We start from the raw sequence: 23,994 nt of genomic DNA, 5'->3' as shown, positions 1-23,994 counted from the left end.
GCTCACCAAATCTTCTCAGAGAATTTGCTTCTGTCATGAGCAGAGACCAGAAATGGAGAAACAAGCCAGGAAACAAATCATTACACAGAAATCAGTATAACTCCCAGAGTGATTTTAAAAAGCAATTACGAATCAGAAAAAAATGACTGAGGCTCTAGAAGGAAAGTGTTATAATCTCTTTTGGTTTCAGTGAAGTATTGTTGGTACCTGACAGTTCAGTGCTGTACACTGTGTCCTGACTGGGGTCTCTCCCGTCATCAAAGTCATAAGTAATTGTTGGGATTGTGGGAGAACTTGGACCGTTATCTTTCTCACTGATCTTCATCTTTCTCCTCATCTTCACCTAAAATACATACATACATTCATACATAAACAAACAAACAAATAATATAACGATTAATGTCCAAGTGTCCTAGGCCTTTTACACCCATAATTTAAACTGCAGACATATTTATAGCACATTTACATTAAAATACACATGTTAACATTTAAGGTGCTGTAGCCCCACACTTCAGGACAGTTTGACAACCACTGCAGCTGCAGAAATTAATGCAGAACTTTAAAAATAAAACTTTAAAAAAAGCACAATGAAGACCTTTGTGTTTATAATGTTTTTATTTTATTGAATAATAAAAAAAATATTGGCAAGATTTTGGGCGGCACGGTGGTGCAGCAGGTTAGTGTCGCAATTACACAGCTCCAGGGACCTGGAGGTTGTGGGTTCGATTCCCGCTCCGGGTGACTGTCTGTGAGGAGTGTGGTGTGTTCTCCCTGTGTCCGCATGAGTTTCCTCCGGGTGCTCCGGTTTCCTTGCATAGTCCAAAAACACACGTTGGTAGGTGGACTGGCGACTCAAAAGTATCTGTAGGTGTGAGTGAATGTGTGTGTGTGTTGCCCTGTGAAGGACTGGCGCCCCCTCCAGGGTGTATTCCTGCCTTGCGCCCAATGATTCCAGGTAGGCTCTGGACCCACCGCGACCCTGAACTGGATAAGGGTTACAGATAATGAATGAATGAATGGAAATTTTAATGATATCAGTAAATACCATGTTTTCTTCACAGCAGAACAAAATGTACTTACACTTTTCTTGGCCTTAGGACTGGAAACTGCAGGGCTAGATGTCACTGGCCTTTTTCGCACAAACAGCTTATATGTGGAAGAGTCTGGGTTCTCTACGGCAAAGCACCTCCATGACGACTGATTCGCATGGAGAAATACAATGCAAGATAAATAAAAGCAGAATTTGCATAATATCACAGACACACAGACATATGCATGCAAACGCACACACACACACACACACACACACACACACATATATATATATATATATATATATATAAACGATGCAAAGTTCAAACTGACTTGTATAAGACAAGCAGCGGCAGGGATTTGCCTGTTGAAGTGTTTCTGTCTCTGCTTCTGCTGCACTTTTAGGGCAAAGCCTGAACCCAAGATGCCCTGAAGGAAAAGTTTGTGTTTATAATTTTTCAGGACATTTTGTAAGGACATTACTATTTGATTTAGGTTCTAAAATAAAGAGTCTATAACTTACAGCAGGCAGGGCAAAAAAGGAGATAGCAAAGACAGAGAAACAGGAGCCAATAGTCTTCCCTATCCAGGTTTGTGGTACTTTATCCCCGTAACCAATAGTGGTAACTGTTACCTAAAGCATGGAAAGAAAAAATGTGGACAGTTTTGACAGTAACATCCCCATCCTCACCAGAAACGTTCAAGCAAAATGAACTTGGACTTTATTTTTCCTGCAAAGGTCCCCCTAGAGACTCATTAAATCCAAATTTAACAAGATATGTCTAAACTACAAATGGTGCTTACCACTCCCCACCACAGAGCATCAGCATAACTAGCAAACTCTGTGACTCCGTCGCTGTCAACAGCATCTTTCTCTGCCAGGTACACAAAGTAGGAGGAGAAGATGAGGCCCAAGAATCCAATGTAGAGAGTGGTGATCAGCTCCTGGAAGTATGCACTCTTTATCCATATATATCTCAAAAGACACTGTTATATAGGTTTCATAGCATGTGTATATATAAAAAGACATCTTCTGTAAACAACTGATTAGCTAAATTCTTGCCTGTCTGTGGATGAAGACCACTGAGCCCAGCAGCCGCCAGGTTCCTCCTTGCCGATCCACATGCAGCATTCGCAGAATCTGAAGGAAGCGGATTCCTCTGGGTCAAAACAAGGATAAATGCAAACGTATCAGTTTAAAGAAGAAGCACACTAATAATAATAATGAAAAAATAATGCTCTTGAACAGAAGTGAATCCTAATTACCTGACAGCAGATGTAGCAAAGACTTGCCCATTAGAGCCTACTGAAAGAACAATAACTGAGGCCACCACCACAATTAAGTCTGCGGGTACAAACACAAAGAAATGACTGCGGGGAATGTAATCAGTGACAGCTAAACAAAACAGGAAAAGTCGTTACGTTACTATGGCAAATTCACATGCACAGGGACAATCACATGCAGGGCCTTTATATTTTCACTCTAAAAACAATAGTACATAACTTACACAATAGATTCATAGTAACTACTGGATAACGATTCTCTAGATTTATAACTGACTAACAAGCATTCTGTTTGAGGGTTTGAAAGATGTGAACTCACTGAACTTACCTATAATAGAGATGGGCTTTCTAGCAAAGCGAAGTCTTCCCAGTATGCCCACATATTTGCTACGGCATCCTGCTGACCACAGCCTCACCACATACTCCACTCCAAAAAACACCACTAGCACTATTTCCTGGCAGAGACAGAGAGAGAGAGAGAGAGACAGGTTTCCATCTCTACTCAGCTCAAACAAACACGGTTTTCATTGTCATGGACAATGGGTATCACTTATGGTGTTCATTTAAGGTGCATTGGATTATGGTAAAATGCAGTCACTCTTTTCAGTAACCATGGTCGCCTGCTGCAAATAAAGGTAAACAGTGCTGTTTTATTGCATGACAATACAGACTGTTTTTCACAGCAGGCATAGTTTGTGGTTTTCTATAAAAGGGATTAAAATCTGGAAAATATACATACAGTCGCATGCAAAAAGTCTTTTCGCCCCTGGGGGTATAAATAAATGTTTTGTTGATTTTCTAAGTGAACTTATCTTAACGTGTTCTTACAAAGAACACACAAACCAGTGTTGTCTAACGGTTACATATAAGTATAACTCTCTGGGAATAGAAAAAATTCAATTTACCATATGACTTAGGATATTAAAAATATTTTTATATATTTTAAATGATATTGAAATTAACTGTACTGTAAAACATAGTGTGTAACCTAATAAGGGCAGGCTGAATTTAATAGAGCCATTATGCCACGCAGGAAGCTTTGACAGGCGTCATGTGGCTGCACAGGGAGGCTCGTTCATGGTCACGGCCAACAACAGCAGTTGCCCTTGTCTTGCTCTTTAACAGAGTAACACAAAGGGAGGCTCAGGCTTTGCCCAATTCAGCCCTATTGAGAGCCGCTAGGAACCAGACAAGTATGAGTTATGAGGCTGGCTGTGGAACCCTGTGTCCTGTGAGCAGTCTGGAGAGTTGGGCAGCCTGGGAAAAGGGCAGATCCTGGCACTGGGCAGAGGGGCAACTTGTCCAAATCCCACTTTAGAACTGAATAAAACAACAGGATCAGGCCAGGCCTGCTGCATTTAGGCAGGGGGTGAGGGTAAAACAAGACTCATAGGTATAAGGCAAGGTTAACCAAGAGGCAAATTGGGATAGGACTGAGCCAGGAAAGAATTCCCATTCCAAGACAGTAAGAGCAACCTATTTTTAGGGCTGAAAAATACACAACTGCACTATACAAAAACAAGGACATATGGTGTCATTAATAAGAAATCACAAATAGCATTCCTTGTGGAACAGTTCCTAATGTAAGTAAAGCATACGAGTGCGTAACAAGCCATTTCCATGAGCTGCTTCCTATCATAAATAATACAAACACAATAGTGTATATAAATCTGACCCTAATGATTAACAAATCAGAGTTCAAGAGTTATTTTTGTTAGTGTGACACAATCTACTTCAGTACCTCGTGCATGCACTTCATGTAGTGTGTACCTCAACGCTACATACTTACTATATACAGTCTATATGTTTTTTTTTACCATAACAAGTTAACTACCATTCTATGCACAATCTGTCCTCCTTAACTGATTAAAGGGGCAGTTATGGCAGTAGTTTAATACTCATGTTACCACTGAATAACACAGAAAATAAGTTTGTAATGTGATATGCTTTTCAATATACTGAATATTTTGCCAATATGTTGCTAACATGCTCATTGGAGCCATGATGTAGTGTGAGAACAGACTTATTGTTTTTCTCATCACTCCAGACAATTTCCAACACAATTATGTACAAATATTTATTTATATCATACAGTGCTTTTTTATATAAAACATTATTCATCCCATTGGATGGTTACCCATTTTATTGCTTTTATAAATGATAAAATAATCCACAGATTTTGGCTTTGTTTTGTTAAAAGATGTCAATGTGAAAACTATAAAATAAGGTACATTAAATATGATGTAAAATAACATGCCACATAGGCCACTATCACAGGCATTGAGCGGATATGTCTCAAACAGACTTGCACATCTGGCCACTGCAATTGTACTGCATTCTTCTCTCCTTTACTTTGTAGACATCTGTTCTCACTTTGACATCAAAGTTTTTATTTTTTATTTTTTGGTAAATACTTGTCTAAAAACAAATTATATTGAGCATATCTCCAGAGTTGGTGTGTTCGCCGTTGTCTGTGTGGATTGCTTCCAGGTGCTGTGGTTTTCTCCCATAGTAGAAAAAGTGTTAATAGGCTTGACTGTGTGAAAGAATGTGTAAATGTGTGCTGCCCTGTAGTGGGCTGGCACCCCGTCCTAGGCATGTCCCCGCCTTGGGCTTCATGATTCTGTAGTCACCGCAACTCTGAACAATGAATGAATGAATGAATTAATTAATAAATGAATATTATATGCACTGTATGTTTTTATTAATTGAAGAAAAGTAATGTGCCAGCACTTGGTGAATTTCTTTCTCTGTTAATGACCATTCTGCTAACTGAAAAAAGAAAATCACATTAATTTTTCACTGACGTCCATGACACCACTCATTCATGAGGTCAAATCCATCCATAAGAAGACTGCACAATTAAAAGCAAATTAGTTTTCCACATTATTCTATTCTTGAAATGGACAGAGGTGCTCTTCTTCAGATAAAAAATGATGTGCAAACAACTGTCAAAGAACAAATTATTAAAGTGTACCTATTTAGTGGTGAGACATCTTGGCCCTTCCCTTTTGTTCCAGAGCTCAGTATCTAATTAAATCTAGGCTAGTGACCACACTGACCAGCTGTCATGTAAAAGGTCTGGGTGGACGACCAGTGGGCGCCAGGGGCCATGAGAGAAGCTCATGGGGAGACGGAGGAAATGAGACCCCAGATGCAATGCCTCTCTCTGTTACCATGGCAACGGGATTTCCCATCCAAAATGCAGCTGGAATGTGATCACCAAGGCGAGCAAAAGAAGGGTCACCGCGGCAACACTCGGAGGCTGGTAAAGGCCAGCTGAACTGTCGGCAGCATCTCGTAAAGATACATTAATGTATTCATTAAAAGAAAAAAAACTTCTATTATAAAGCTAACAAAATGTGTGTTTTATTAAAATTGACAAGTTTTACTTAAGTCTGACTCGGTCAAAAAGGACTAAAGCCCATTCTCCTCCTGTCTTAACAGCCTAGGGCAGAACAGTCAGTTAGAAAGCCTGCTCCTTTAAAAGATAATGAGCCACTTCTCACCCCAACAGTAAGCGAGCAGCAGGAGGGAAGTTGAAAACAGAAGCTTGTATTTTTCCCTGCTCTCACTGACTTTATGTGGTTTTATGTGGTTAAACCTGATCTTTCTGGTGCTGAATGTGTCGATACTCCAGCAAGGTCAGGTTAAATACCCCTTCTCATATCAGAAGGGAAGACAAATGTGGAAGGCTTGTTGAATCAAATTTGTTTATGATTTAAGCAGCCCACCAAAAATGACTGGGCTGTCTTATATCAAAGTTTGTGGGTTGGGGAAGGCACACCAGATATGCAAATGTATATGAGTACATTTACGAAAATCTACAATTCATTTATTCATTCATTATCTGTAACCACTTATCCAGTTCAGGGTCATAGCCCACCTGGAATCATTGTGCCCTGGAGGGGACGCCAGTCCTTCAAAGTGCAACACACACACACGCATTCACTCACACCTACTGACACTTTTGAGTCGCCAATCCACCTACCAACGTGTGTTTTTGGACTGTGGGAGGAAACCGGAGCACCCAGGGGAAACCCACGCAGACACAGGGAGAACACACCACACTCCTCACAGACAGTCACCCGGAGCGGGAATCGAACCCCCAACCTCCAGATCCCTGGAGCTGTGTGACTGCGACACTACCTGCTGCGCCACCGTGCCGCCCCAAAATCTACAATTATAAGCAAAAAAATATAATGAAAACATTAAAGTGCATAATTTATAGAAGCTGTAGTGAAAAAAACAAAAATGTTTAGCGTGATTCAAAATTGTTAATCTATGACAAGTGTGTGCTTGTGTGGAGGAAAAACTGTTAAAAGAAAGAAAACTCTTTACCATTTTACAGATAACAATCATGTTTTTGTTCAACGTTTTCTAAAAATAAACCTCAACTAACTTTACAAAATGTCAAAGAAATCATGTGCTGAAACAACTGTGGTGACAAATGTTAGTGGTTCACAATTTTCAAAACATACATTCAGAGATAAAATGACTACAAACAACTAAACTGCAAAACTCCAGAATAAAAGGAACTGTAGAGTAAAACTCTTATCAGTGTAAGATTTTCTCGTCACAATGGCAAACAAAAGCATAGGTCACTGACGGGAGGGGGTGGTGAGGGCTGGGTAAAGTGCCTTATCGGTGAGGTGAAATATGGTGGGGTGTTTAAGGTGATTCCTAACACTCTTGGTAACCCAGGCTTAAGAACATTCAAAACCTCCAGGGGTTAGGAAGTCCTTTCACCTCCTAATAGTTAACATGCCTTAGTCATGTAAACAGCCACTCCTTATGCCTAATTGGTGTTTTGTTCATGGGAGGACATCTTCTGGAAAAGCAAAGGCTGCTGGATAATGTTTAGCCTTCCTTCCTTTGAAGAGGTCAGTTGTATTTCTTCAGCACTTTTTTTTAAAGCAAGGAGTAAAACATTAGTGTAGAGGAGCTGAAGACTTTAACTTAGGCTTTTTGTTTATTCGTGGATGGAAGCCTTTCATCATTATTGAGGTCTTTAAATGTTTTTGGGAGGGCTCCTTGAACACAAAGCTAATGGTGACATGGCCATCTGCTTGCTGACGTATTTAAGGGTTTTTCATTGTTAAGATTCCCTTCCACTGTGAGGAGGCTAGCACCTCATCGCAAGAACCACTGGTGTTAAAGTAACTGAATGTAGTGTGATGATGTCTTGTTGCACCTTGTTAGGATGACACTTATCTGACTTCTCTCTGGGAGAGAAGGTGTTCACACGTGAGGGTTCACGTCTCTGTGGCACGTGTGAAACTGATAGGTGTTGCGCCTGCAGCCGTGTGGGATGTCCTGTGCGACTTCCTGCACCTCACGCCTTTATCCCAGATGAGCTGAGACCTCTCTTCCCCACTATAACTGCTCCATAATGGAGTCACACATGCACTTTATTCAATTGGAGGAACAGAAATGGCTTCAGTGAATGTGGTGGCAAAGCAAGCTGTGCATTACAAATGTTCAGTAGCACTGCTAACAAGAGAACAATACCATGCTATGATGGATTCACAGGGATAGTCAACAGCGCTGCATATCTGCATTTGTAGAATTAGTCCAATATACAGATTGCCACTAATAAAAAGTGTTAAGGAGCTACTGCTAGGACGTTTGTGTGATTGTGCAGTGAAGCAATGACTTAAAACATTGTCACTGTCCAAAAAACAAAAAATCTTTATTATAGAGACTTTAAGGAAAAAGACAAATACCTTCTTAAATTTTCCTTTCAGATAATATTAAGGTATCTGAGTATTTCTGTAGGACTCTTCCTACTGTTAAGGCCTTATTTAGGCATCGTTTGCATTAATTAATTTTGAGTTATTCATGATGTTTATTAGAATTTGATAAAAGCTACCATACAGACAACTTTACATTGATGTGACTGCTTCACATTGAACTGTAAACTAGTAGTAGAACTGCAGTTAATGTAGAATATGCCGGTATTTTACCTCATATTTCACATGTTTGTAACATGAAAGGGTTAAATTCAGTTATTAACTGATTAAACACAATTTAAACACATGCTTGAAACTTGCAAAACCATTCTGATCTCATCGTACAGGGCAGAGAATAGTTTGAATGACTCGACCTGCTGCAATATAGCAGTAAAGTGCATGGTTTGTGCCTTTGTTCACCCCAACAGCTGTGAGGCGAATACAGCAGGCCAGACCTCATTAAAGCAGGGCGTGTTTTGGTGGGGGTTGGGGAGATGAAAGGAGGGGTCCAGGTCTGCAAATCTACTTCCTGTGAAAAATTACCTCACGCATGATGTGTGTTCTCATGTACACTGAGTAATGAATGTTGTTAAATGTTCTCTTTGACGTTTGATGGCTGACTATTTCACACACAGAGACTGGAACACCTGTTACTAGCTTGCCCAAGTTCGGGCCTCTCCAACAACAAGGATTGCTCTAGCTAATCCATGGGGCTCTCGGCCTGCATCAAGCTTTGGAGGCCAAAGCCTTAACCTGTGATGCGAGGCGTTGCCTAATGAACGCAGCGCATAGTTTTAATCCCATTATCCAGTGGCTGTACCGACCTTTGACCTCCAGCGTCCAGTCACCATGGTATAATCTCAGTCCCTTGCTTTTCCCTTTTCCCTGCCTGCCTGGCCTGATTGATTCTCTCTTTCCCCCTTTTGTCTCTGTCCCTCGATCTGTAAATGGGAAGCTTAATATAAAAACAACAGACCTGTAATTCTGAGGCCAATTGCCACTGAAGTTAGCATATGGCACTGGACCATTCAAGCAAGCAGGTCACAGTCTTGCCTGAAGAATTGATTATTGATGTATCTGATATGGCCTCTCAAAAAAGGGCAGGGCTCATGACTTACATACTCCCTAATTACCAAAAAGGCTGTGATTGGAACATTGATCAGATTCAAAGCACTCGTTACATTAATTAAGCTGACCAAGCAATCAATTGTCTGAGGAATGACTGATCAAGAGAGGCAAGCTGCATGAGAGACTTACAACAAACAAACACCTGGAAGCTGGTCAATATACTGCAATATAATCTCCCGCTGACCATATGCTCTGAATATGACTTTCAGTTACTTATTTTGAAAGTCTGTTCATTTAGATACAAACCGTCAGATTATAACCGTGTTTTTCTGAATGTATAAAAAGCATGCCAAACTATAGAAAGTACCATTTGTTTCATTCTCAATCATCTCAGTCATTGATACATATCACCCAAAGCTCTGGATCACTTGAAATCAGTGTTAGGAAGTGTTGTGCAATGATGCCACCTGCTGGACAGGAAAACAATATTACTTCCGGTTTCTTAAAGTGCCATTGTTCTTTTTAAAACTCATACCCAAATACACACTACCACCACCACTACTACAAATACTCATAATAATAATAATAATAATATTATTATAAACTCACCACCCAGAAAAGCGTTTCTTGGGCCAGCTCCTGATATTCATGAATAGTAGACAATACACTGAGTATCAGACAAGACAGTACAATCAGAAATCTGTAAAAGAAATCAGACATAAGATATTAATGTCAGTAATGAGAAACACAGCGAGCACTGTTTGTTTTGCAGTCAACCAAACTGACTTAGCTTTTAAAATTTTGTTACTCATTACCACCATCTGCTGGGGTGAATACCCACTGTTAGCTCCCTGACAGATCTTCAATTAACCACTAAATGAAAAACTGTAAAATCATCAAATGTCTTACCAACAGAGTCTTATGTGGGAATAGAAAGTCCAGTGTACTGTATGTAGGACTTAAAATTACTCACTTAGGAATCAGCACACAGCAGATATATTCACATTAAAAGTTGCTGACAGACTAATTCTTCTGATTAATTACATACTATTTCACATAATAGCAAAATTCTTAATGTAATCTTTCTCATATTATTTGTGAATCCATTATTTGTGAACCATGGATTATCAAATAAATGTAAGCAATATGTAACTGAAACAGTTATTTAACAAAACCTTTTTTTTCTCTTCATTTGAGCAGGGACATCAGGGCCTGAGAAAAGCTATTAATAAAAGGACAAAGGCTACAGATACAAGATAATTGAAATAGTGCTCAATGAGGAAATAGCCCATTTTTAGAGATTTTTTATTGTGTTAAGTTATTAGCTCAAGAAATGCAGAAGAGTTTAGAGAATAATTATTCATTCATTCATTCATTCATTGTCTGTAACTGCTTATCTAGTTCAGGGTCACGGTGGGTCTGGAGCCTACCTAGAGCGGAAGGGGGGAACACACCCTGAAGGTGTGCCAGTCCTTTGCAGGGCATCTATGGACACTTTGAGTAGCTAATTGACCCACCATCGACTGTGCAAGGAAACCGGGGCACCCGGAGGAAACCCACACAGACACGAGGAGAACACACCACACTCCTCACAGACAGTCACCCGAAGGAAACCCACGCAGACACAGGGAGAACACACCACACTCCTCACAGACAGTCACCCGAAGGAAACCCACGCAGACACAGGGAGAACACACCACACTCCTCACAGACTGTCACCCGGAGGAAACCCACGCAGACACAGGCAGAACACACCACACTCCTCACAGACAGTCACCCGAAGGAAACCCACGCAGACACAGGGAGAACACACCACACTCCTCACAGACAGTCACCTGGAGGAAACCCATGCAGACACAGGGAGAACACACCACACTCCTCACAGTCACCTGGAGGAAACCCACACAGACACAGGGAGAACACACCACACTCCTTACAGACAGTCACCTGGAGGAAACCCATGCAGACACAGGGAGAAGACACCACACTCTTCACAGACAGTCACCCGGAGGAAACCCACACGGACACAAGGAGAACACACCACACTCCTCACAGACAGTCACCCGGAGCGGGACTCAAACCCACAACCCCCAGGACCCTGGAGCTGTGTGACAACAACACTGCCTGCTGCACCACTCTGCTGTTGGAAGATAATTAAACAAACTCAAATAAAAATTCTATTATATAAATATCCTTAAAGAGCAAAGACATCATATAGATCTTTTCCATCTTGGTTTTGAAATCCTCAGTCTAAACCAGAGCTCTGACTAAAGCTGCTTTATATTTGAAGGCATGAAGGCAAACCATTCACTAAATAGGAACTGCAGCATTTACAGATCCCAAATCCATATTCACTTGAACTGGCAGCAGCAAATAAGTTCAAACAACTCCGTGCTTTTTCAGACAATTCTAAAAAAGTGGAAGCTGCCATTGCTTAAGATTGTAGATGCAGATGAAACTGTCTCAGTGGATTTGTTGAAGTTTGCTCTACATTCTGAGCACACTTTACCCCCCCTGGAGCTTTGTGCTGGAGCTACAGTGGTAAACATGACTGAATTTATTACCTCTGAGACATATATTAAATTCACTGCAGTCACTTTCACCGTTACTAACATTGTGCTTGGAAATATTTAAATTGAGAAATGGAGGCTCTAGGTCTATGTTTATTATGGAGTTCAATGAATGAGAAGAAACACACTCACGGAACAACTGTATTGTGTGCATTCTAAGAGTCACCCTACAACAACATGATTTATCCATGCAGTCTATATGAAGAGGGGAGTATGGAGTACCATAATCTATTATAAGATGCATAACAGTTCAATTAAATACTCCACGTTGTTTCACAGTAAGACTTATAGGCCCTCATTCCCCTCCTATTGAGAAAATGTATGCATAGAGAGACATTATGAAATGAGATATTAAATAATATAATGTACGTTGGTGTCAAAAAATTAGTTCTTATGCAGTAGCATTTATTTTATTTTTATTTTCATTCTTTCGTTACCTGTAAGCGCTTATCCAGTTCAGGGTCGCGGTGGGTCCAGAGCCTACCTCACAGGGCAACACACACACACACACTTTTGAGTCACCTACCAATGTGTGTTTTTGGACTGTGGGAGGAAACCGGAGCACCCGGAGGAAACCCGCGTGGACACGGGGAGAACACACCAACTCCTCACAGACAGTCACCCGAAGGAAACCCACGCAGTCACAGGGAGAACACACCACACTCCTCACAGACAGTCACCCGAAGGAAACCCACGCAGTCACAGGGAGAACACACCACACTCCTCACAGACAGTCACCCGGAGGAAACCCACGCGGACACAGAGAGAACACACCACACTCCTCATAGACAGTCACCCGGAGGAAACCCACGCAGACACAGGGAGAACACACCACACTCCTCACAGACAGTCACCCTGAGGAAACCCACGCGGACACAGGGAGAACACACCACACTCCTTACAGACATTCACCCGGAGGAAACCCACGCGGACACAGGGAGAACACACCACACTCCTTAAAGACAGTCACCCGGAGGAAACCCACGCAGACACAGGGAGAACACACCACACTCCTCACAGACAGTCACCCAGAGCGAGAATCGAACCCACAACCTCCAGGCCCCTGGAGCTGTGTGACTGCGACACTAACCTGCTGCATAACCGTGCCGCCCTTATTTTTATTTATTTATTTATTTTTATTTTTTTAATGTAATGCTCATGGAGGTATAGAACTCTGAATTTTCTCCTGCAGGGCAACCTTATGAATACAAATATGTCTGTTATTCACAGAACAAAGAGGGCCAGTGCCCTGGTGTGTGTGTGTGCGCGCATAAACTGTCATAATTCTACACAAAAGTCAATGACTTTGGAGCTTATCTACTGGGCTAAGAGTAAAGTCCAGGTCTACTTGAAAACACTGAGTCTGAGGTCACACACATCATTGTGGTGCTCTCCTACAAGGTCACTTCCACTGCAGCGCAACTGGACCAACAAAAGTCTGCCGTAATTCCTCAATACTTAAGATAAAACTGTTTTCTTTTTAAGAGATAAGGGTGTTTTCCCTTATGCTATTCATCTGACAGCGACACAGACTGTGCAAACCTCACAAGGTTCTGTTCTGCAAATAGCTGTGCAGTAAAAGAGAAACCTAGACACATTGAAGAATATACAGTGCTGTGCAGAAGTCTTAGGCACCTATGATAATTATATATATTTATAATAATGCCTTCTCAGTAAGTGTGGTGCTTGTATAAAGTTACATATAATTACAGTAAAAAAAATAAAAATAATGTAAAACAAATACAAAATATAAGAATTTATTTTCTTTAAAAAAGTAGGTGAGAGGGTGGCACGATGGCGCAGCAGGTAGTGTCACAGTCACACAACTCCAGGGATCTGGAGGTTGTGGGTTCGATTCCCGCTCCAGGTGACTGTCCGTGAGGAGTTTGGTGTGTTCTCCCTGTGTCTGCGTGGGTTTCCTCCGGGTGACTGTCTGTGAGGAGTTTGGTGTGTTCTCCCTGTGTCTGCGTGGGTTTCCTCCCGGTGCTCCGGTTTCCTCCTACAGTCCAAAAAAAACACGTTGGTAGGTGGATTGGCGACTCAAAAGTGTCCATAGGTGTGAGTGTGTGTGTGTTGCCCTGTGAAGGACTGGCGTCCCCTCCAGGGTGTATTCCCGCCTTGCGCCCAATGATTCCAGGTAGGCTCTGGACCCACCGCGACCCTGAACTGGATAAGCGGTTACAGATAATGGATGGATGGATGGATAGTAGGTGAGAGTGAGTTTGAAGAACAATGTTTTGTTCAGATTCTCCTTGATTTGCATGAATTTGTTAAATCAACAGCACACATTTAAAATCATTATTTATTAACCACTAAAACTAGGTATTGGATGATAACCTCAAATAATATGGAGTCCACGAGGAGAGATGTGGAAAAAGTTAAACAACAGATTCACACACAGAATATCACACTGGAATAATGTTATTAAGTTTTATTCTAATGTTGGGCATTATTTGTTGTTGTTTTTTGGTTTAATTGTTTTTAGCAAATAGACATTTACTGCTCAGATAAATAGCTTTTTAAATCCCAATCTCTGGTGACTAAAACCTTTGCGCAGTACTGTATATTACATGAACACTGAATGCAAACAATACTCCTGGAGAACGTGAAGAATTATAGGGAACTGGCTTGTACACATCACAATCATGAAACTATGCTTAGTTTCTTTAATAATTATCTGTAAAATAAATCACATGCCACAATTATTCAAAAAAACTGAACTGATGTCCTTCTAAAGCTTGACCATTTGACATTAGCTTTACAGCTAACATCATGTATTTACAAGAAAATGACAGGAGGCAAAACAAACAAACAAAACAGGCAGCATACAGTACACAGCTGTTGATATGAGAAAGAAAGGCCAGCTGTCACCTAACAGTACAGACACACAGGGAGGGACTAAAGGTTTAAAGAAATACAGCCTGTGGCTATGGAGGGTATTATGGCTGGCTGTCACAACCTGCATCTTCATGGGAGTCATTATAACTAGCGTTGCCACTGAGGACCATGGACCTGGGCCTGTGGGGCCTTCAGCAGAGCAGAGCTGCAGCAGTAGTACTGTTGAGTATAAACCTACTCAACCAAAAGCACAATCTGTTTTATGGGAGAAAAACAGTCCTGTAAAGAGATACAAAACAAAGAATTGGAGCATTTTATTACGTGTAAATTGAGAGGTAAAATATTGTTGGTACACCAGGTATTCATACACACCCAGCTTTTTATTCCTTGATGTGTGAGTACAGAGAAATCAAAACATAATGAGGATTACAATAATGTGTTAGAGTAATTGGCCAGGATGATATAATCAGATACACAAGATGCCAAACAGCCTTGAGGCCCAGTAGACGCTAACAAACGCACGCATTTGCAGTAGTCCTTAGAAGTCACTAGTGATAACGAAGACAAGCTGCAGTTCTACGGCATTCACATTAAAGAATTTCTCTTAGGCAAAGTGGGTTCTAAATGTTGAACCATTAATGTATTTGTATGCTGAATAGGAAATACATTGTTAGAAATCGTATGTGAAATGTTATACATACAGTAGTGTAGTGCTGGGCGATGTGAGCGCAACCATCCATCCATCCATTCATTATCTGTAAGCGCTTATCCAGTTCAGGGTCGCGGTGGGTCCAGAGCCTACCTGGAATCATTGGGCGCAAGGCGGGAATACACCCTGGAGGGGGCGCCAGTCCTTCACAGGGCAACACACACATTCACTCACATCTACAGACACTTTTGAGTCACCAACAATCCACCTACCAACGTGTGTTTTTGGACTGTGGGAGGAAACCGGAGCACCCGGAGGAAACCAACTCCGACACAGGGAGAACACACCAAACTCCTCACAGACAGTCACCCGGAGCGCGACTCAAACCCACAGCCTCCAGGTTCCAGTCAAAACACAGCACGTCCAAACCACAAATGCAGTGTTTTTCTTTGGTACGACCTGGCTCGAGTCGCTTGATCGGCCTCTGCGTTTAGGTTGTTTCCATGTGGCAGAATCATGTGACTACAGCTTGGTAGCGTGTGGACATAAAAGAATAAAAATAATCGACATAGATTAGACAAGATTATGTCGATTAGAAGTTCTGAATTTCGATGAATTTTCGATCAACTGCCCAGCCCTACAGTAGTGCATTATGGGAAAGCTCTTTTGTATTTATCATCCGTTATACCATGTTTTTGTCATGGACAGAAAAAGGCAATGTTACACAGACTAAACTTGTTATATTACATAAAAACTAATTACCGTATCATTTGTAATAATGTGTGTCTCATAAGAGTGTTTACCCTTCTTAACGTGTGACGTTTTACATGGTAGAACACGTACAATAATAGAAATAAGCACTGGCTGCACATTTCAGCTTTGAAATCGCAGTGTTTCAAAGACAGATGGGTTTCCTATGTCATAAACCTGAGGAAAAAATATTAACAACCTTCAGGGTGAGGCTTTTGAGCTACAGGTAAGGGTCAGAGGGATAAGTGAAGATAAAGGCAAGGACTATTTGAATAATCATAGATCGTTGTGTACTTAATGAAGGCAAAGGTGTAGAGTTACATCTAAGTCCCCTTTAAGGTGTTCCCCTTTAAATTTTCCTCTTGGAAACATCAGCGATAAACATAATTTGGATGAACAGATATTTGTGGTTTAATCAAGGACCAGGAAAATGAATTGTACATTGTTTTCCCAGCTTTCACGACACTGCAGTCATTGCATGTTAATAATACGGACTATTGTCTTCTCCCTGTTCTTCACTCTCATGTCTTATCTTGGATCCACTCATCTGTCTCTCTCGCCTTTGGTCCCTCTTGGTGCTCAGTACAAGCCTCACATGACAAGAGGAGACATTCCATTCTGTCTTGTATCACACACTTTTATACAGATGACAATAAAGAATGCAGTAGGAACAATAATTAGATTTATCCACACTTAAAGGTCAGCCGTGTGCACATACGCACACATGCACACAACTGTGAGAGCGTGCACTAAGGCACAGTCGTGCACACGAATACACAAACACACAAACAGAAAGTGGTCATGCTTTAATGATAAGTGCCTTTCATCCCCCCTACAGCCCTGGCTTTGCTGCCTTTGGAGCAGTGATAAGCAAGTGCACATTCTTGGCTAGACTTGCCTTGCCTGCCTCCCACTCATACACCCTCACACATGAGAAAAGGCTAGAGGAATGGCTCACTCTAAAATCTAATTTACACATTTTTCTTTAAACTAAACATTGCCAATCAGTCAAGTGACATTTGGTGTTGGAAGTTTGCTTAGGTTTTGCAGTGGAGCTACAATTCTAGGATCATTTCAAATCCAAGAATTCTGTACGGGCAACAGACAAAGTTTACTTAGTTAGAAAATCTTCGCTCCATCCCTTGTGTTCCATACTTAGTAAGCTCTCTTACGTTCTTCTTTAGACATATTAAAAATGTGTATTCAATATCTTCGCCCCCTACTGCACTAAAATGCTTAAAGGAGAACTGTTGCATTCTCTAAAAACAAAGCTGTTTTTGAAAATGTTCGGTTATTTGTGAAGCAAATCTATCTATATTTGAAATTTCAGGCATTAACAGATCTAATTTCTATCTGTATCTCTCTCTCTCTCTTTATCTCTCTCTCTCTCCTTTCTTTCTTTTTCTCTCTCTCTCCCTCTCTCTCCTTTCTCTCTCTCTCTCTCTCTCTCTCTCTCCCTGTGTCTCTCTCTCCTTTCTTTCTTTTTCTCTCTCTTTCCTTTCTCTCTCTCTCTCTCTCTCTCTCCCTTTCTCTGTCTCTCTCTCCTTTCTCCCTCTCTCTCCTTTCTCTCTCTCTCTCTCTCTCTCCTTTCTCTCCCTCTCCTTTCTTTCTCTCTCTCTCTCCCTCTCTCTCCTTTCTCCCTTTCTGTCTCTCTCTCTCCCTCTCTCTCCTTTCTTTCTCTCTCTCTCTCTCTCTCTCTCTCTCTCTCTCTCTCTCCTTTCTCTCTCTCTCTCGCCTTTCTTTCTCTCTCTCACTCTCTCTCGCCTTTCTTTCTCTCTCTCTCTCTCTCTCTCTCTCTCCTTTCTTTCTCTCTCTCTCTCTCTCTCTCCTCCAAGTCCTATTTTTTTTATTCCTCTACTAAAGCAAATATGACACAATGTAACTTTTGAAACATGACTTGAATTTTTTTTAACGTTTACAGGGCAAAGCATTTGGGACCTTGGAGAGGGCTCTTAATCCATCGATCGTCAAGGAATGTAACACAGAACCCTCCCTAGAGCACTGGAGATGAAAAACGCACTTTAAAAGCAATCATGTAACAGTCCAGCCACCCACCAGATATAAGTAAAGCCTACAAACACACACACACACACTGCAGACAGGTACACTGACACACACACTTTCCAAACACACGCTGTCTTCTCCTGACAACAGTGAGTCGCAGGGTCAGCAAGGCCCTGCAGAGTCGGTGGGCTCCAGTGGGCAGCCCCCTGCAGCCAAGTTTAGCTAGCCATTATCACATCCTCTCCTGCTGGAGATAGAAAACATGACAGGCAGCTGGTGCCTTCATTCTGAGCATTCCTCTACACATCCAGTCCTCAAACAAGCTTGCTCCTGAAAGCTGAAAACAAGCCTCTTCACACTCTGAGACAGTGTGCTCTGCAACCTTCCACACTGCCACCTGCGAGTCGACACTAATCTGACAGAAGAGTTCTTGGAGAGTTTCACTTGTTTCACTGCTTCAACAGACAGTGCTTGGGAAGTTTATTTTAACACATTTCACAATTAAACTGTGAATTAATGACCCCTTTTGCTTTTCCACATATTGAACTGACACAGACAGACGGGAGCACCACAGGCGGTCAAAGGGTCAAAGGTTTTCACATATTCGTATTCAACATCTACATTTATTATGATAAAGTATAGTATAGTTATATATTTTATGAAGATTTCACAGATGTTTTAAATACATCTTTAACCTTAAAGAGGGAGTTCACCTCATTCCACATCCGAGCACAATTTTTACGATAATTCCCTGAAAACATCATTTTAAAGGCTTTAAAAAGACAACAGCTTTGTGATTGTCAGTGTATTCCCACAGTGATAACGGCACAGGAGGAACACGGAGCGAAGAAGCACTTACGGAAAATGATCTGGGAATTTAACGTGAGGTTTTTTAATGCTCATTAATTATTTTAACCAATTTAGCAACAACTTCCTCTGACATTTCACTCATTTTTACAGAGCCTAGAGATGTATTAAAGTTATATCTAATGATGTAAACACAGCTTCGCTACTGTTCAGCTCAGGGAGATTACATTTTAGTTGCTGAAATCCTCCTCTTATTCTTTGTCTCTCACTCGTGCGCACACACACACACACACACAAACAAACACACAGCTGTTTTGTCTTCTACCTTGCTTAATCACTTCATGTTTGAGCCACAAGCTGCACTGTAGCATCATTAAAGCTTGTGTGTGTGTGATACAAAAGCCCGGCCTGAAACCTCTACTCAGCAAATTAACAGTTTATAATTTAAAAACTCATTAAAACTATACTGATATGTTATAATACAGTACAAAAATAACTGGGTCCACTTGCCAGGTCGTCATGTATATTATACTACACTCTCCCTCCCCAAAATGTGAGGAAGTACAAGCATTTTTACTTTTTTTTGTGTGTGATTCAATTTTTCAATGGAAAAATGCAAATATTTATATATTTTTCTTTTATTAATTCATTGACAGCCCTTATATGAATACATTCAAATGATTCAGGAGTGCAAAGACAGTTATAATTAGATGCTTCCCAGTAAAAAATTAGCCGTTGATTCGACGTTGAAATGACGTAATGACTGCCGTCTAATCAACGTTCTCTTAAGGTTGAAAATGAACGTTGAAAAGACGTCCAAACACAGACATTGAAAAGACGACTATTAGACGTATTTTGGACGTCCATTGACGTTATTAATTGGTCCCGAAATAAATTGCTTGTATAAAACGCGTTTTGGACGTCCACTGATGTTATCGATTGGTCACCACTTAACTAACTTATTAAGATGGATTTTGGACGTTTGGACGTTTAAAATATCTCCTTGACGTACAGACTACTTTTAGACCTATTTTGAACGTCCAGGGACGCTCCTTGTTTACTGGGTTTAGCCTTCCGTAAGTGCTTTTCATGAATAAGAAAGTCAAAATAGTAGTTATGGCATACAAATATATCCTGTATGCCAAAGCTGAAGAAAATACTCACACTGTGAAGTGATAAACGAAGCATTTCCAGCCCGAAGGTCTTTCCAGAAAGTTATAAACTCGTCCCTGGAAGTAAGCCCGAGTGAGGACGGGTCTCGTGGTGCTGTACACAGACATGCGGTGTCCGTACCCACCGTACAGGTGCGAGCCCCGGCGTGTAGTCACGGTGGCCGCAATGAAACCCTCCGGAGAAAGCCGCGTACGGTCCACCACCGGAGCCGGGTTTCGGGATACAGCGGCGCTTTTCTTTCTGCTCGACGTCCCGGATGGAACATCTGGAATATCTGTCATCTCCAGACCTGCCGAGGTTGTGTCTTGAGTTTCCCCACCCGCACACACTCGCACACTCCGTGTGTTTGTCGCATTTTGAGCTGGAGTTGTCATAGTTTAACTTCGAGTTCCGTTCACCTTCTCATCAGAGAGTGAAACCGTTAGAAGGCAAACTTCCCTGAGTTTCAGCGCCTTCAGCGCTTCAGTTCGGTTAAACCGCGAGTTTTAGTCTAGTGGTCATTTTCAAAACTAAAGGTAGGCTGTAGACTGGACCCTGGAGCCAAAGTGTACACTTCATGTCAGTCTGAGGTTAATCGGTGTTTACTTTATAACAGCTGACAGCCGCTAGCCTTGTTCAAATCTCACTGACGACCGCTGCTGCCCCTCCCCCCCACCACCACCTGTATTCAGTAGCCCCGCCCCCTGCGCTAGGATTGGTTAATAGAAGCTAGTTACGAATTACCTTACAAAATGTTACAAATGCGTATGCAAAGTAAAAATCATTTAAAACACAGTGTCCTGTTAAATCAACTATTTAGCACTAATTATTATTATCATTATTATTATTTGCAAATTGGGATCGATACAGCGTTATCTAATTTAGTGATTGGTGTTTTAATACATTTATTTTAAATAAATAAATAGAATTTGCTTTAACACACTCCAGGACAAAACACTTAAAATCAAGTTTGTCTAACGTTTCATTAACTTCCAATTTGTTAAATCTATCAAATAAAGACGTCCAATCTATGTATGAATGTAAACAAATATTACCATAATACCCCATTTAACCTGTGGTGGCAAACCATCTGAATAAAATGACATTAATTAATTCATTCATTGTCTGTAATCCTTATCCAGTTCAGGGTCGCGGTGGGTCCAGAGCCTACCTGGGTTCATTGGGCACAAGGCGGGAATACACCCTGGAGGGGGCGCCAGTCCTTCACAGGGCAACACACACATTCACTCATACACTCACGGACACTTTTGAGTCGCCAATTCACCTACCAACGCGTGTTTTTGGACTGTGTGAAATCGGAGCACCTGGAGGAAACCCACACGGACACAGGGAGAACACACCACACTCCTCACAGACAGTCACCCGGAGGAAACCCATGTGGACACAGAGAGAACACACCAAACTCCTCACAGACAGTCACCCAGAGGAAACCCACGCAGACACAGAGAGAACACACCACACTCCTCACAGACAGTCACCCGGAGGAAACCCACGCAGACACAGAGAGAACACACCACACTCCTCACAGACAGTCACCCGGAGGAAACCCACGCAGACACAGGGAGAACACACCACACTCCTCACAGACAGTCACCCGGAGGAAACCCACGCAGACACAGGGAGAACACACCACACTCCTCACAGTCATCTGGAGGAACATATAATTATGACATTTCAGCATAAAGCATTAACACATCCTCTACAATATACACACCTATACATGGAATTCCCACATAAATGTATTGTTTGTTCAGTTATTTAACCTAATATTTACATAAAACATATTTTAATACGCCAAAAGTGTCCATTGCCACATTTTATGATGTATGATGTAATGACTAATAAAATGAAAATCCATTAACAAACTCAGAAGCATGCTGTCAGTACAGGAAATAAGGTTTCACCTTTGTCATCAAAAAATATTTTGACCAAGGGGTAGCCCGGACTGTCTGTGGAGGATTTCATACCTCCATCTAAACATGCTTCTACAGCAAACAGGGATGAAACACTCCTTATAACTTCAGTGCGAATAGGTGCAGCTAAAATGCTGTAGGCTGTATCAGCAGAGTGTACTGAATGAGATGCATTACTTGTTGCCGTTATAAAGCCATGGAGATAAGTGTCATTGCAGCATTCCACTTATCACAATTTATTTCCCTGAATGAAAAAGTAACCTCCTTGTGAATGACCTTGACTTCTCACTGCCTCGTCTTTAGGCATTAGGGAAAGCATTGATTCGCTGAGCAATGAGTTTTTTTTTTTACCAAAGTCATGTGCCACCCTAGTGGTGACAGATTCTGTTGTCGGGCAGATATTACGATAGGCCTGAGAGAGAGAGAGAGAGAGAGAGAGAGGGAGAGAGAGATCGAGATCATATGAACTGAGACGACATATTCAACCCAGACTTCATTAAGTCCATGAAGGTCAACTAATGTTCTGTTTCCGTCATCATTTCATGCTGCAGTTTATTTATTTATATACTTATTTATATGTTTATTTATTTTCACCCCACGTACTGCATTCATCGCAGTTTGAGTGTTCTTTAAGCAGTCATAAATCATTGCTACAGGACCATTTTCCAACATGTTTTCTAATCCTAGGCCTTAAAAGGCAGTTGTATATAAACGTCTTGATATCACAAAATTAAAATTAGGATGCTTTCCAATTGTTTCCATATAGACTGTATGGCCCTTTAAAATATAATATGTGTTACTGAAGCATTTTTAATTCACCCCGCTCTTTGTATTTGTAACAGTTGTTATGTAAAATTAGTATGTCCTTGAACAAAAAACAGTCTGTGAAAAATATGTCCTTGTCTTACTTGTAACATTTTAAAATTCCTTGAGTTGTTATTTCTTTGGGCGGCACGGTGTCGCAGTCACACAGCTCCAGGGGCCTGGAGGTTGTGGGTTCGATTCCCGCTCCGGGTGACTGTCTGTGAGGAGTGTGGTGTGTTCTCCCTGTGTTCGTGTGGGTTTCCTCCGGGTGCTCCGGTTTCCTCCCACAGTCCAAAAGCACACGTTGGTAGGTGGATTGGCGACTCAAAAGTGTCCGAATGTGTGTGTGTGTGTGTGTTGCCCTGTAAAGGACTGTCGCCCCCTCCAGGGTGTACTGGACCACCGCGACCCTGAATTGGATAAGCGCTTACAGACAATGAATGAATGAATGAATGTTATTTCTTTGATAAAAAACACCAGAATTTCAAGCATGTCACTTTTTCACATCTGTGTTTTGTATATGTTCAGAAAGCATTTGAAAGCCCTCTTTCACTCTGATTAATGCAATCTATCCATACGTGGTTTCTTCTCTGTAGTGTACAGTTGTTACTATTCCATATCACGTTATGTCATACAGCAAATACACAGTCTACCACAAAATCTGTTGTATATTCAATGTAACACAATTCAGTACATGTGGTATTTTAGCTACATGTAAATTCATTGTGAATGCATTAACAATAGCGCATCAGCACAAACATTTATAAATAAACACATTTTCAGTGTTTAACTGTGATCTCCCAGCAGATGACCAGACAGCAGCATAGTTAGTCCTAATATAACACACTGAGCACAGGGAAACTCACTGAAAAATGATATATTAGATATATACACTATGCACATTAGAATCTGGAGGGTCATGGAACTAAAATGACCACAGCATGGCAAACACATGTAAAAGTGAAAAAGTTTCAAAACAGACTTCTCCCTGTGGAATCCATATGTCCCATAAATTGAAACTAAGCTGCAAAAACACTGCTCTCTGGAGCCTTTCTAAACCTGATGCTGGCCATAAACTTCATGATTTTAGATTCACATAACTCCTACAGAACATCCCATTTCATTGCATGGATTTCTGCAGAAATGCTACAAGCTCTGCAAGCACAACAGCGTTTCTGTGTCCACGGTAGGTGCACCTTAAAGTAGCAGAATTCATTAATAATTATATTATTCATTCATATATAATTATAAGGGGTGTCTATAAATGATTAGAAATACAGCATATTTCAAGCATATTTCTAGACAGAGTTGTTTGCAGCTGTTGAGTAATGGATTCATTCTTGCATAATAAAACACAAAGGCAAATATGT

General features: G+C 41.2%; 1 protein-coding gene across 2 annotated transcripts in view; it reads right to left on the bottom strand.

Annotated features, from left to right (window-relative positions):
- The window catches only part of LOC136679515 (potassium voltage-gated channel subfamily KQT member 1-like), a 46,926-nt gene extending 26,408 nt beyond the window's left edge, over positions 1-20,518 (bottom strand). The window contains exons 1-11 of one of the 2 annotated variants that reach the window (XM_066658094.1): positions 19,899-20,518; positions 9,726-9,816; positions 2,645-2,771; positions 2,299-2,377; positions 2,096-2,192; positions 1,837-1,977; positions 1,556-1,666; positions 1,366-1,461; positions 1,081-1,197; positions 208-343; positions 7-30 (exon numbers count right to left, since the gene is read on the bottom strand). In XM_066658094.1, coding sequence (XP_066514191.1) covers positions 7-30; positions 208-343; positions 1,081-1,197; positions 1,366-1,461; positions 1,556-1,666; positions 1,837-1,977; positions 2,096-2,192; positions 2,299-2,377; positions 2,645-2,771; positions 9,726-9,816; positions 19,899-20,281 — 1,402 coding nt within the window. In that variant the 5' untranslated portion in view covers positions 20,282-20,518. The remainder of the gene's footprint in view (positions 1-6; positions 31-207; positions 344-1,080; positions 1,198-1,365; positions 1,462-1,555; positions 1,667-1,836; positions 1,978-2,095; positions 2,193-2,298; positions 2,378-2,644; positions 2,772-9,725; positions 9,817-19,898) is intronic. The other variant, XM_066658095.1, reaches the window with a different exon arrangement.
- Between the last annotated feature and the right edge of the window lie 3,476 nt (positions 20,519-23,994).

The sequence above is a fragment of the Hoplias malabaricus genome, chromosome Y (assembly GCF_029633855.1).
Source record: "Hoplias malabaricus isolate fHopMal1 chromosome Y, fHopMal1.hap1, whole genome shotgun sequence".
Classification (NCBI taxonomy): domain Eukaryota; kingdom Metazoa; phylum Chordata; class Actinopteri; order Characiformes; family Erythrinidae; genus Hoplias; species Hoplias malabaricus.
This window is presented reverse-complemented; position numbering and strand designations above follow the sequence as displayed.